The sequence below is a fragment of the Astyanax mexicanus genome, chromosome 20, assembly GCF_023375975.1.
Source record: "Astyanax mexicanus isolate ESR-SI-001 chromosome 20, AstMex3_surface, whole genome shotgun sequence".
NCBI classification, from domain to species: Eukaryota; Metazoa; Chordata; class Actinopteri; order Characiformes; family Acestrorhamphidae; genus Astyanax; species Astyanax mexicanus.
This window is the reverse complement of record NC_064427.1, coordinates 8,779,235-8,795,000: the sequence shown is the minus strand read 5'-3', so window position 1 is coordinate 8,795,000 and position 15,766 is coordinate 8,779,235. Positions and strand designations below refer to the sequence as shown.

The window sequence follows — 15,766 nt, the reverse complement described above, 5'->3', positions numbered from 1 at the left end:
GAGCACCCGCCGCAGGCTGATGTCTGTGGGAGAGGCCATGTCCCACACGGCGATAGAACGGTCCTTGGAACACGTCACCATCAGACCGTTACAGAAGCGCAGGTGCAACACCGCCTCGTTGTGGTGAATCAGTGTGTTCAGTACCTCCCCCGAGTTCACATCCCACACCCTAGAGTTGTGCGTGTGTTTTGGTAGAGAGAGAGAGAGAGAGAGAGAGAGAGAGAGAGAGAGAGAGAGAGAGAGAGAGAGAGAGAGAGAGAGAGAGAGAGAGAGAGAGAGAGACAGAGAGAGAGAGAGAGAGAGAGAGAGAGAGAGAGAGAGAGAGAGAGAGAGAGAGAGAGAGAGAGAGAGAGAGAGAGAGAGAGAGAGAGAGAGAGAGAGAGAGAGAGAGAGAGAGAGAGAAATGTCAACACAACACAAAACAACTGACCAGTCATTTACTGCAGCAGAAATGGTGCTCAGTAAGAAGACAGAGGCAGCATGGAGGAGAACAGCAGTTATGGTTTAATTGTTTACAAAGTCGTTTTCTAAAAGACGGGTGCCCTGCTGTAATTACCATTTTGGAAGAATGTAACCAAAACACACAAAGCCGTGGTTTTGAACAGGTCATACTGTGAGCTCTGCAGTTCATTCTGAACGGTCAACAGAGTCTGCAGAACTCTTAATTTAAAGCTTCACAGAAAATACAAAAAAGAAGAGAACTACACTAACCGGACTGTGGAGTCAGAGGAGCCAGTAACAATGACCCGCTCGTCATACTGCAGACACAGCACAGACCCTGTATGTCCCGTTAGAATCTTCAAACACTCCAAAGACTGCTTATCCCAGATCTGAAAAAACAGAGAGAGAGAGAGAGAGATAAATAAATAAAATTGTAAAACTGCAAACATTTTAAAAACACACAATTTGAATTTGATACTAATGGTAAAGAAAAACAGGTTGCTAGTGAGTAAGTAAGCAGGAAGCACAAAAATGCTCTGTGGATTTCAACCTACTTTCTGACTGACATCACAAATCAATGTCTTTTAATTACAACAGAAATAAAAATCACATTAAAATACCAGTGTGCAACAGGATTATTTAAAATTTGCCTAGTGCTCACTAGGGCTGGGCGATTAGTCATGATTATTCATAATTCATGAGGAAGATTTTAAAATATTAAAAATATTATATATATATAAAAAAAAATAATAATAAAAAAAATAAATGATGGTACTGATGCTGGTGCAATAGCTGTAAAGTATGTTTATAACAATTCTAAATCTAAAGTAGTGTATAAATGTTTCTACACTGCTACAATGCTTTTATAATTACTATAGGTAAAACTTTAAATTGGTATTTGGGTAGATATTTGATTTATAAAAAAAAAAAGAAAAAAAAAAAAGGTTTAATACATAATCTTAATCTTTATGTCCAGACATGCCAGTGCACAGCATGGACTTTAGTCATTATACATACAGGCCTTACTATTTATTTTACAGTGAATGATTTATAGCACAGCTGAAGATGCATCACTGACCATTTACTGTTTAATTTGAAACATTGGTATCAACAGATGAGCAAAACAGAATTATTTAAATAGGGATGCACCGAATAATCGTTAAGCAAATTTATCCGTCCAAATACCCAGTATATTTTTGCCATTTTCAGTCAAATAATTGGACGGTATTGGTCATACTGCCCACTCCCAATTAATATCTACGTGTGCAATGCAAACTTTTTACTTTGCCGAAAAACAATTAAACATAATCCCAGTCATTAAGAAATGGGCATGTACTGCAGATTTTCTTTTTTTTAATTGATAGGATGAACCAATGAGCATAGTAGGGTTGTGCCATAATAGATCATACACAATATACAGTAATTTGATTAAAAAAAAAATCCATATTGCAGCAATAGTGGTTTTCTGTCTTGAAAGTAGCCCATTGTTTACTGTGAAGCTCTAAGGGTATTTTTTTTGTGTGCGTGTTTACGTTTGCAGCATATATGCATGAACTAAACACATGCTGCACTTTAAATTTTGAGAGATTTTATTTTTGCCATATCAAATAATTTTAAGTTACATATTTTACATATTTTAAGTTGACATATATTTTTTTTAAATAACGACTAATTCATTTTTAAAACTGTTATACTATACAAAACTACCATTTATTTAGTTGTACGAGCATATTCTTGACATTAATTTACATACTATCGCAAAAATTGCCTTAAATACTGTGATTTTATTTTAGGGTCATATTGCGCACCCCTATATGCATAGTCCATTTAACTGAAACATGTCCAGAAGGAAAATAAGTCATGCATAAAAGAGAGACTACCTGTTCAGTCCATCTATTCACTGCACCGTCCTGCATTAAAAATGTATCACAATAACAATAGCACTGACCAGCCCTGACCAGCATTCCAACATACCTTGATGGAGTTGTCTCGGAGGCCGCTGATGATCTTGTCATCATCGTACTGGAGGCAGTAGACTCCTTTACTGTTCTCAGACCTGCACTGGATCCTCTGAAGGTTGTGCCTTCCACAGCGCCAGTTAGCCTCAATGGTCTGTCAATAGCAACACAATGATGCAATATTAACAATGTTGTCTGCTGACTTCTAGGAGTGTACATTACCATCACACTGCATGATTTTCCTATGGTTCAGACTGTATGCTTTACAGGCAAATTTTCAACATGCCACTCCCCTTTTTTTGCAGCTTCTGCAACCCTTTGATGTCATACAAGCTGCCAGTAGCAAGTTGATCAAAGATAACAACTGTTTTTTTTCCCTCACACACATTTCATACATGCAGCACAGAGTAAACATAAGCAATTTGAGGTGTGAGGTACTCACTTCAATGTCCTGAATGATTTTTGGGTAAAGAGAACGGTAGTACGAGTTTGGCGGAACTTCTGTAGTGCGGTTCTTGAATAAGTACTTTTCCCTGTGGGAGGAGAGAGGGGGAAAGAAAAAGAAAAAAAAAGGTCACATTAAACCAACCACTAAACCACAGCAGCACAGTCACAAAAAACTAACACAAATAGGTCAACCAACTACTTTAAAGCAAGACTGTGGGCTTGAAACGGTAAGCCAGTTTTTAAAAAGTCCTTTCATGTGTTAGTGTTTTTTTATATTAGGCAGAATATTTAATTTACAATGGAGTAAATAAAAAACATTAAAGAAATGAATTAATTACCAATGTTATGTCTGCACTGTTTTTATTCTAATCTGCATATTTAAAATGGTTGATAACGGGTAGATATTTTAGAAAATGGACAAAGAAAAATGTAAAATTTAACGACATACAGAAAGTTCCCTAGCTATTATGGTTGTACATACTATGATTACTAATTCACATAACAGGTAAAATTCTCTCTACATAAAGAACTGTTTCACACCAAACCCCTCAAAACGAATCTGAACCTTGCTACTACTGCTACCACTGCTACTACTTTTATTAATTGGGATTTGGGATTGTGTGCTGGCCTGCTCCATATGGAGACTAATTCAATAGTCTTCAAATATATGAGTTATCAACTAAGATTTACATTTTTAGTTCTTACCATTTAAAATCATGCGCAACCTATTGTTTCTATAACATTTAATATAAAATGATTATTTTTCAAAAAACAATTAACAGACCCATGCAACCTTACATGCAGCTTTTATAAAAAAAAATAAAATAAAAAGAAAAACCTCCTTGTATTACAGTTAAGGAAAAGTGTAAAATATGTAAATCATTGCCACTTGAAAGTTCTTTACAGGTTTCTGACAGAAGCAAATGTCTATCTACCGATATTCTCTTTGGCCGCTTCTATATAAAAAAGATGTACCATCTCCATTATCCTATTTTAAAGATCAGTATAAAACTGCAATTAAAAAAAAAAAAAAAAAAAAATTATTTTTAATTCGATTAATCTCCCAGCCCCAGCTGGAGAGTTTTTAATAAAGTTGACTCAAAAAGTAAAGATTAGTTAATCTTAGGAGCTTAGGAGTAAATGCTTAGAACATTATAAAGGTCCTGCACGGTTGTGTAATGCCGTGTCTGCCTGGGAAGGGAAGAGTGGAATTCAGCTCCAGCCTCAATTAGAATCAGTGATAGAAAGCTAAAAGGTTATGGAGGTCACAATCGCCATGGACTGTCCATCATTACACTTACACAGTACACATTTTTAATTTCTGATCCTATATTATCCTGACAGCAGTAGAAAAGTGTCCTTTAAACTCAGTACAGAGTGGTGCTCTGTGTGTGTGTCAGAAACCATTGCACCATCACTCACCACTGATGCCTCTCGGAGAGGCCCTTCCAGAGCGGGTCTGTGCGCACCATGCGCTCAATCAGTTTCTTCCACAGCATTCCCTCGGAGATGACGCGCTGCCACTCCTTACATACCAGCTCAGCTGAGCAGAGCGAGCGTGCGTCCAGGAACGACAGGATGTTTTCCGCTATGTGGTCCAGACCCTGAGCTGCAATGGGCACAAGGAGGAAATTGCAGAGATAAGAGATAACAGATTCTAAATGCATCCTAAAACAGTGACTAATTATAGTAGTTACTTTACTGATGACCCTATATAAAACCAAAACCTGCTCAATACCATCACAAGACTATACAATATCAATATTTTCTTACACACTTATTTACAAAGCAAAAAGAAAAAGAAAGCAGGAATGGTAGAACATAAAAAGGAAAATTAAGAAAGAAAATAAAGGTATACCTGGCAGCGCTGTGATAAAGTCCCTTTGGAGCATGGGTTTGAGGTAGGAGTTGATGTGGCCGTGCTGGTAGTGGCACATGCGTGAGATCAGATGCTCCACAAACTCCACCTGGTCAGTTTCTGACCACTGGTCAAACAGCTGAATACAAACGTCCTTCTCTTTCTCGTAGTCACCCTCCGACGGCCTCTTCCGGGAGCCCGTCAGAGGACCATTAGTGATCTGACAGCGAAAAAAAGCCAGTTAGAACCACATGAACCATCTGCTTCCCACACGTATCGTGTGACATCAGTACACATCATTCTGTATCATATTTAGAGATTTATGAACCGATACAGCGATTTAGGGCTGAGGCAAATATCTGATGGACCACCAGACATTAAGACTTCAGAGTTTAAGGTTTACAGAAGTTCCTGAAGCTCCATTTTTCTAAAAGCTGAAATGTGGTAGGTTTTTTTGAGGTTGCTTTCACGCCAACATTGTTTTTTCTTTAGTTTGGTCCGAACCAAAAGAGCAGTTGAGAAACGTTCCATCAACCACAGCACAAAGGAAAGGACCCAAATTTTGTTCAATCAAAAGCTGTGGTGGTTTGGTTTGTTTGAAGATGTGTTGGACTTTCGTTTTGACCAATTACAGAAAGCTGAGGGGTTCTATTGTCAAATTCAACAACAGAAGAATAAAAAGAATCAAAAGCCAACTGCCTTGTACAAGTATAAGTGTCCCTAATGCATGTGAGTGCTGTATCTACTGTAACTGTAGATTAACCCTTTGATCAAAGAGAAATAAAATGAATCAAAAGGGTAATCTGTTAAGAAGCCGAATTCGGCTTTTTTTTTTTTTTTTTTTGCTTAATGAACCACATTTATTTAACATCTCAGGATAAAGGGCAATTTATACCCCTGTTTTAACCCTACACTGCAGCTTAGGCTATAGTTTGACAGACACCACGCCATAAATGTAACTACATCATGCGGACAACAGCAACTCTGATTGGACCGCTGAACTGCACACAAATTCCCACTTTCATGGTTTTAACTGCACGGTTTTAAGCGCAGCTTAGATCAGAACTTTTACTCTGAGATACCTATTAAATGACCATATAAACACCACAGTGCTGCTTTAAAATCTGTGTATATATTTTTTTTGCATATAATATAATTCAGCATTATAAAATCACATAAAAAAAAAACATTTAATTGCATTGATTTGTATTAGGAATTCAGTGTATGGTATGGTATTATGGTACACTATGTGTGTTCAACAGGGATTGGTCTCACTTTACTCACTTTAAATACTGTGGTAGTCTTCTGGGATAGATCTCCAGTATGGGACTCCATGACCGAGGTGTTCTGAAAGACAAGAGATGCAATCATTAATAGTTGCTAATAAAAACATCCCAAAGTTTAAAATAACAATAGATTTGCAATGTGACTTTCAACGTTTACAGAAATCTCCCTTGGCCATTTAAATGTGTATGAGTATTTTGGACAGAGAACAAACAATGTGGTGCTCTGTAAGCTTTGAAGAGAGTACATGGTGCATTTCAATGGAACTGCTATATACAAGAACCTGAAGCAAAAAGCATCTCAGAGCATTTAAGACATTGCTAGATTAACAGACTATTTATACATAAAAAAAAAAGTGTTCTTACTGGTCGCACTTTATTGTGCCTCAATAGACTGAAATGCTCGAATGGATGAATTAAGCTGATAAAATAGAAAAATAGATTTTCTCTCCTACTTCGCTTCCATATCTAAATGCTATAGATTTAATATTGCAACTTTTGAGAAAATTAAAATCAACAAGACGGCAAACCATTTGCCACAGCAATCGGGTTCGCTTGTATTCAGTAATCAGTCTAACAGGGCCAGGCTAGGTGGATGTTGTTTGTGGACACTGGGCAGGAACTCTCTAACCTATGAAACAGCTGCAGACTAGTCTTGTTCCACAGCCACATCAAGGAAGATATGACAAAGAGAGCAGCAAGACTGTCTCCATTCCTGCCACATAGTGGGCTTGCGTGTGCTTTGGAGTTAATTCAAGTGCTTAGGATCAAGCTACACGTCCCAGACACCTTAATTATCTCTTTAACAGAACAATATACTGGAACTGGACACTAGTAATTGTATAGGTGCCCTAATATAAGTTTACTAGAGTCAGGTTTAATGTTTTGCTTTGTGTACGGTAATTACGTTCAATTATTTAACACAACTTTCTTTAGAATGATCAATAAATTAGCTGTTATATACATACATAAACACACACACACACTATTGAATTGAATATCACAATATACTACAACACTGCAAAAGTTTAAATCAAAATGTTTTGCTTTGTGTACGGTAATTACGTTCAATTATTTAACACAACTTTCTTTAGAATGATCAATAAATTAGCTGTTATATACATACATAAACACACACACTATTGAATTGAATATCACAATATACTACAACACTGCAAAAGTTTAAATCAAAAAAAAAAAAAAAAAAAAAAGAAACACCACCACAGTAACACAAAATCTGAGTAAAAGAAAAGTGCACTTCTTATCCAACCAAAACAGTTGGATCTCATGTTAAATACAATACTGAACCACTTGAACAAAAATAAACCACTTCGAAGATTAACCTTCACATGTAAATGAATAATTAAAATTCCAAACTGTTTTTAAAACATCAATACACTACGGCAAGACTACTTTTTTTTTTTTGGTGGTGATTTTTCTTGACCAGGCAGTGTATAATAATACACCACATTCCAATGATCGGTCAATACATATATGTCAATATATATTTACACCCTCCATGTATCCAGTATTACAAGCAGGTACACGTCAGGAAAGTGAGAAGTGTTAATTGTATTTTTTTTTATCAATCTTTAGTTTAAATTTTTCATTTGTTTTAATTTAATTTGCTTTATGTGACCTTTGTCCTTTGATGACAATGCAACATTTCAATGACTGTGCAGAAACAATATTTAGTTTATATTTACCTCAACGGAAAAAGGACCAGTAAAACATAACCCCCACCTTCAATCAATCAGTAAGTGATTTAATCAATAAGTCCTTCAGGACACCCAACACGCATCTCCCAAAACACTCTAATAATGCAGTGAGCGCCCCACAGTGAAGTTAATACACTGAAGAATTGGCTACTACACCAGCTTCCAAAAAGAAGGGGTGCCTATATTACATCAAGATGGGTTTAAATAAAATATAAGCATTAGTATAAACCAGCCTTAAGGTCCCATTCACCCCTCAAACACATAGGTGTTCACACCACACATCTTCAGTGGCTGCTTGTGATCAGATTTCTAACATTTTTGCTGTGGGAGGGGCTGGTTACAATAAGAATTTTCCAGTTTTTCACTGAACTGAGTCTTCATCCTAAATAGTTTTAATTGTGCATGAGGTACGAGTATCACCTTTATTATTAGCTTGTAACTGCAGCTAATTCAGTAGTGCTGTTTTTTATTTTTTCCCCTTTGCACTGGACTTGTACAGTGAACTGTGGGCAACTGAGGGCTGTAAAGGATAAATCGTTTGCATCTTTCAGAGCAGTCCAAATGTCGGCAGCATTTTTCAGCTGTTTACTTAGAATTCTTTGATTTGGAACTGCCTTTAACAATGTAATGCCCAAGAAATGCAGTTCACCTAGGATGCTGCATCGCATCTGTGCATCCCTAAATTTGCAAGGTCATGTACGGCCAATGAATCCATACAAGTATTGCTACATCTTCTATAATACACAATTCACACTACTTTCTTTTTATACTTACAACTTATCTACCAGACAGGTAACATGAGCCAAAATGTCATTTAAACCATTCAAATCTATGATACACTAACATTATTAATATATATCAAACATATATCATGATCTATATATTGGATCACTGGCCATCCTCTAGAAAAATCTTGTGAAAATTCCTCTATTGTTTAATATTGCAATACACATCACAGGCCATCACAGCTTTTCCCAATATCATGCAGCCCTAATACAGTCTACATATAACAACTGAGTAGGCCTGTCACGATAACAATTTCTTGAGAACGATATTTTGTCACAGAAATTATTGCAATAAACGATATGGTTTGGCATTTTTAGACCACTAATAAAATAACTATCATAACAAAGGGATTGACCCTTTTAAAAGACAATAAACTTTCCTTTCTTGTTCTCACACCTACTTTTTTAACCTGAAAAGTTCCCAGCTCAAACCAAAGTAGGATATAGTAGGTTCTTTAGTGTATATAAACACATTGTGAAGTGCAGAGGCAGGATAACCATGGGTCTGCCCCACACCATGACATGCAGCCCCAGTCTGTCCCAGCTGGTACACGTTGAACAGGAATAAAAACCCTGTAAATGGAAGGCTGAGACAACATGAACCTAAGACTCTAAAATTTAGCTACTAGAGCCGCACCGGGCTGTTGCTATGTTTCTTTAAGTTTGTTTTTGGTGTTGATGGAGGGCATTTTTCCCTAATAAAAGGTATGTTTTGAGTGAATTTGCTCCCTGTGTCTGTGTCTCTCTGTGCTTACCGGATCACTGCAGCCACGTCCACAGTTACAATATATGTATGTACATTTTGAAAGTGCAAACACAATGGACAATATCACGCTTATTATAATTATTGAGGTAATGTCCATTTATTGAACGATAAGTCGATAATGTAGTTATTGTGACAGGCCTACAACTGAGATCCAGTTAATGAGGGTGCTGCTTTGCTGTCAAGGACATACGATTTACTGTCGTTTACATTACAATAATAATGTGGTCTTGTGTGTCCACATGTCTGACCTCATCAGATTACGGTACCCTGTTTACACCTGTACTTTGTCCCAGCCACTTATGATCAGATCATCCAGGGCGCATGTAAGTGGCAGGTGTGAACGAGTGTCCAACTAAAGAGGTCTGTGTTTTCATATGCCAAAACATACTTTGGGCTCCTATTTTTGTGTCATCTTATCATTTATTTACTGTTTACATGCTTAAAATCACATTTTTTTATATAATAACCTTTGTTCACTTTTTACTTAACCAGGACATTTGAACAGGGTAGCTAAAATGTTTGCACATGACTGGATGACCAATGGCGTCCCTTCTTAGACACACCTAGTTCAGTAAAACTACCTGCCTAACATTGTGCATGCCATAAAAGCGCTGGCCTGTCAAAGCATGAACCCCACAAGACCGATAAAATGGTGCAAGATAATATAGAAGTTGAGAGATGGGGACTTAGACAACAGTTTTGGGAAGTTCTTACCACTGCAAACTAGGAACACCCAAAACAGTCTAATGTTTTGGAGATGTTCTGATACAGTCACATCCAATCATTCAAGCAGTGCAGATTCTCCCACCTGGCTATTTTTCCAGCTTTCAATACACATACCCGACTGATTGTTCACTTGCTGCCTAAAATAGCATTACATATAAATATAGTAATATTAATAAAATATCCATATGATTACCACAAAACGGACAATCGTTACCAAGCTGTCCCTAGCAGTGATGTTCATCCAAGCAAGAAATGTGGAAGAAAGTCAATGGGCAGCAGGCAAACGTCAGGTTTAGTTTCATTTTTACACTTAACACTAAATTAAATTAAATTAAATTAGATGCACAAACTTTGTTTTCCTGCTAAAATCATTTGTTTGACTGGCTGCAAATTTGTGTGTAAATTTCACTTTCACTTTCACATCTGACCCGAGCAGCACTGCTGATGTAATTCATGACTAAAATTGCACTGCTAAAGTTAATGTAATTTTAAAAAAGCACTACTGGTATACACACACAATGCCAAAAATGAACTACTGAGTAAGCTAAACATGTGACTAAAAAAACTGCAAAAAAATAAATAAAATAATAATCATGATTAGAACAGCACTGCGGAAAAAGCTAAAAGGTATTGTGATTTGTTGGTATGTGTTTAAAAATCACAAAAACTACAAATTATTCTTTTTGGCTATGAAAATTATTCACATATAGGAAATTTAAGTGAAAGACCTTATTCTGTATTCATTGTTAGGACTTTAACAGATGTATCAACCAAAATCAGTTGGACAGTTTAGGCCCAAGTTTTATTCCCCTGACTTGCACAACTCCTCAGCTCTTCTGTCTTGATGGAGAAAAGAGTGGACACACTCCTACCCATCTCACTGTAGCCATGGCAACAGGAAGCAAACCCACAGCCAGGGCAGATGCTATAATATAATACAGAGACTGACAAAAAGTGATGCTATGTACTAGAGGAAGTCTGTACTGATTAAGAGCAGTGGATTCTGAATGATGCTTTTTCCCACACTACTAAAGCAGGAGAGTATCGCACATGCATTTACCTCTGCTGCCCTTCCATGCCCTGCTGAATTTCAGATCAGATTAAAATTTGACCTTAAAGATCACTTTCAACATTAAACTCGCTTAGCGCAGCAAAAGGTAAGGCAAAACAGACAAAGCTAGCTAACCACAAAGTCTGAGTCAAACTACAGGAAAAGAGAGACAATAATTGTTATGTTAGATTTTAGCAGAGATAATACTTTTATCCAGTTCACTATTCTGCTCTCTGTTTGAGACGAGGACGAGTCTGTGGGCATACAGACTCATATACGACAAGAGTGCAGTGGGCTTACTGACCAAAACATTACTCAGACTGGACCACAGAGGCACAGATTATTATGCATGTGGACAATAAATTAACTACCAAAGTTTAACCATAATAGTGTAGAATAAAGTTTTGCTTAGTAGTACACAGATGCCAAAACTGTATATACATAAAAGCATCTGTATTAGAAATAGTGAGCACAGGTACCATAAAGAAACTACTGATGATGCTGACTGAAGCCAGTAACATGTCCATGGTGAGGGATTATAATGCTTAGCTACTAGCACATTGCTATTTTTATTACTTTTATATAAATCTTATAATGCAGTTTTCCCCAAATAACACCTATATAACAAAATAGTTTCAGTTGGCATCAGTATCAGGATTCTGTATTGCAAACACCACAAAATCTTGAATCAAATTGGAGGGGAAACATAATATCGGTGCATATCTAGTTTTACTGCTGCTTTAGTTATTCACACGTTTATTCCAGCCATATTTAGACAGCATTGGTAGACTGGATTCCAATGCACAGCAAAAAGAAAATGCTTTTTACCTTGCAAAGTGTGATGCGTCTTTTGTGTAACAACAAACATCGCAGTAAGGTTCATGTCAGTAAGACATGTCAGTCATAACGTATTTATTCTCATATCTGACTCAAACTCAAAAGCTACTGTAAAATGTGTAAAACTAACATGCCACATAGGAAAGCCAAGACTAACACCACAAGCATTCTGAACTAGGAAACAGCAATCTTTATATGGCGTCGATATAAAAACATTAAATTTATCATTTAAAAAAACAGCACCCTCTTCAAACATTGAGTTGTGTGATCCTAAATTCAGTAACTGAGCCTGTATGTCAATTGTTTACAAAAAATATATATATTTATACACATATTTCAATTACATATTCAAAGGCTGTTTCTAACTGTCCAAACTCCACTTCTCTTTAAAATGTTGTAAATGAATTATTATGCCATCACACCATCATTATATTAGTGGCATAAAATGATAACGATTACAGGAACATGGTGGATCACAATTTTATGTACAATATATTATCCATCTAATGATTACTAGCAGACAGGCCTAATCACAACAATGACACGACTGGACGTAGGACATAATGCTAAAGTATTAAAATATCGTGTAATATATCTAAATATTGTGTTAACAATGGTTTTAAATGACCGTATTCATTCACTTCAGAACCGAACCTACAGGAGGAATCTGATGGAGACACCTTAGCCGCTGGCTAATGGTAGCTAGCTATGTCGTTAGCTAGCATTTCCTCGTATGCCGTATTCGGCTTGCTAGCGTTAACTCTGCTTAAGACTAAACAACCTAAATGTGTGACTAACAACGAAATACGCGTTACTTCTTATATATTTTAGACATATCTTAGCGCTGGCTCAGAATAAAAGCAAGCCAGAACCTATAATATCTAAGAAATGGTACTGTCAGCGTCCAATAGAAATTGACCTAAGCTAAGCTAACCGGTTAACTATAAGCTAGCTGGCTAACAAGCTAGCCGCGTTAGCGTCCTTCTACGCAGCGTAAATGGGACAGTGAATATGTATAATAAAGGGCAAATATTCATATTAATACTACACCAAACTACCTCTGTATTCGGATTATTATAGTAAAACAACAAATACGACGGAAATATGATTGTATATGTGAGAGACAACAAATCATTGTACCCCCCAAAAATCAAGGCGAGGCTTCAGCTGTAGCTAACCGCTAATAATGGCGCAGCGGCGCCGCAGTGAAACCCGGTGTTCTGTCGATTTGTGATACCCTGTCAAAACATGCTACCATGGTGTATATTTATAGGTAAAACTGGCTAAATTAAACAACAGAAGGTCAGATATTCACATAGGGTCAAATCAAAATATCAGAAAATGCTCGCAGCAGAAGTATTCCATGACGCCCTAAACCACAGTATCAGACCAAAATGTGGATTTTTTTTTTATATACACCATCAGTTTTTCATACTCTTGTATATAAACTTACATTTCTTTAAATTAAAAGTGCTCTTCATTGTCATTCAAACACTCATTAATGGGTACACAACTAGATAAGACTGTTTCACCAAGTTCCAAAAAGCAAATACAGAGTAAGAAATAGTGCATGTTTGTTCACAGTAACTACTGTGTCAGTGTAACATTTAACCAATTCAAATTTCAAACCTTTTAGGCTAAAAAAAATAATAAAAAACATTGTGTAAAACTTCAATGTTCCTTTTTCCCCTGTTTAGTATAGTAAAAGGAGAAATTGGTTAATCTATTTTTCCAAATTTCATCCTGTAACAAAAGTAGGTTGGGTTATGTCTATAGATTTTTGTTCCAAAATAAAAATAGTGAGAAAAAATATCAAAATAAAGTGCAACCTTTCCTAAAAGTTAGATCTAAGGTGTGGAACTGAAAAACTTGAAAATTGGAAAAATGAACGAAAACCTATTACTTGTTCACTGTGCTTTATGGAAAAAATAAAAATAGTTTTATACCAAATTTTCTGATTTGGCCTCAAATGATTAGAAGAATTACACTTTCAATATTTCCATCTCAAAACAATAACAAAAATAGATCCATCTATCTATCCATCTATCTAAAATTCCAAAAAATACACAATCTGCATGTGTGTCTAAACCGTCCAGTTACTCCAATATGGTGTGTTGTTGTAGTAAGGTGTACTAAGTTAAGTAAATAAAGTTTATCATGTTGTTGTGGTGTTTTTTTTTTTTAAATCACCGTACTATTGTACACATTTTTGTAACACACTTGTATTACAGCTGTACTCTACAAAAAGCGTGAATTATCAAAAAAAAAAAAAAAAAAAAAAAACACATGGAAGCGGTTAAGATTCTGGGTCCGCGCATACGCAAAAAGCAAGCAATCAGCACATACGGATGGGTAGCACAAATCGGCATAACACCGGCTAGCCAAAGCGACGGGAGCAGCAGCCTCAATAGCCAGCTAACCTAGGTTACCGACGTCGCGGTGGATCGGCTGAATTCAACTTAGCTAAGCTAAGCTAGCTGTTAGCTAAGCTAACTTCCTCTCTTTTCACCGTTCTACCAGAGCTACCCACCACACATTAGTCTTTAATCACAGACACGCTGGGCTATATTAACTTTAAATATAAGGTTTAATGTTATAGCTATAGATTCATAAAGAACAAGGCACAGAGCAGGAGTGATTAGGAACCGAAGCAGCAAAAAGCTGCCTGGATGTTCACAGGCCTCCTCCATAGCTAACATAACAGCTATATCTATTTAACCCCTCTGGCACATATTCTGCTTTCCCTGATTCTTTATAAAACACAGTTTATTCGCTTAAATAAGCTTAAAACACATATACTAAACAAGCTAACTAGCTACATCGCTAGCTAGGCAAGTCAGGGCTCATCTAACGCCAACGATACTCAAAGCTAAAGCTCCACACAGACCTCCCCACTTCCGACGTCCATTTAAATGTCACACTGTTCTCCTTTCGTTCTCTTTCTCAACAAACTGGAAAGCCCAGAGATCAACGCTCACCATCAGCTCCAACGTTTTGTCCTCCATGTCCGGCTCCATATTGTTGTTCCCCAAAACTCGCATCAAAAAATGGAAACCCAGCCCTGCAGCTCCGGCGACGTCATACGAAAAAAGGGAGAAGCAGGGGCGGGGCGGGACACCGCGGCCGACTCAGCCCGTCTGATTGGACCAAAAAAGCGCACCAAGGGCGTGGCTGTGGCCCGCACCTTCGCTGTGATTGGCTATCTCCAACCCCGATCTAGAGACAGAGGTGATCCCCAAATGATTCACGTTTTCAGTACGAGTGATGTTAAATGCCGAGAAACGTTCAGACGGCTGGATTTAACAGACTCGTTAAAATAGCTTTAAAATTAATCATCCTCAAAGGATAAATGGTGCTATACTGAATCAGTGTATCTGTAGGTATTGGGAACATTGAATTTAAGACTTTTAAATGCCATAAGAGACAGAACACCAACTCTGTAATAACTAGCTAACTAACCATCTAAGCAACAATCTATTTATTTATTTTTTATTTCATTCACCTGAAATTCACCTCCAGCATTCTGAAATACAGTGCTTTTAGCTGATGCTCCAAGCAGGCTTTAAAAAGCCTTGAAATTTAACACACTCGAGGATAAATTGTGGGATATCGAACCAGCATATCTGCAGGACATTACATTTAAGACTTTTAAATACCATTAGAGACATAAATAATTAACACCAGGTCTGTAACAATTAGCTAACTAACTAAGCTATCTAGCCAACAACCAATATGTCAGACACTTTTTTTTTTTACCAAAAAAATGTTTGTGCACTGAAAAAGGCAAACGGTAAAATGAACATTATAACGAGTACAAACTTTTGTTTGCCTCCAGTATTCCGAAATACATCGCTTTTAGCTGATGCTCCCAACAGGCTTACAATGCTAAAGATATG

The 15,766-nt window shown here is 36.9% G+C and overlaps 1 protein-coding gene across 1 annotated transcript in view; it reads right to left on the bottom strand.

Annotated features, from left to right (window-relative positions):
* Positions 1 to 14,963, bottom strand: part of fbxw11b (F-box and WD repeat domain containing 11b) — a 21,431-nt gene extending 6,468 nt beyond the window's left edge. Inside the window, exons 1-8 of the mRNA XM_007237793.4 lie at positions 14,849 to 14,963; positions 5,989 to 6,051; positions 4,705 to 4,924; positions 4,269 to 4,455; positions 2,842 to 2,932; positions 2,416 to 2,553; positions 712 to 830; positions 1 to 169 (exon numbers count right to left, since the gene is read on the bottom strand). The exon at positions 1 to 169 is cut by the window's left edge and continues 81 nt beyond it. Of these exons, the coding sequence (XP_007237855.3) occupies positions 1 to 169; positions 712 to 830; positions 2,416 to 2,553; positions 2,842 to 2,932; positions 4,269 to 4,455; positions 4,705 to 4,924; positions 5,989 to 6,051; positions 14,849 to 14,911 (1,050 nt within the window). The 5' untranslated portion in view covers positions 14,912 to 14,963. The remainder of the gene's footprint in view (positions 170 to 711; positions 831 to 2,415; positions 2,554 to 2,841; positions 2,933 to 4,268; positions 4,456 to 4,704; positions 4,925 to 5,988; positions 6,052 to 14,848) is intronic.
* Between the last annotated feature and the right edge of the window lie 803 nt (positions 14,964 to 15,766).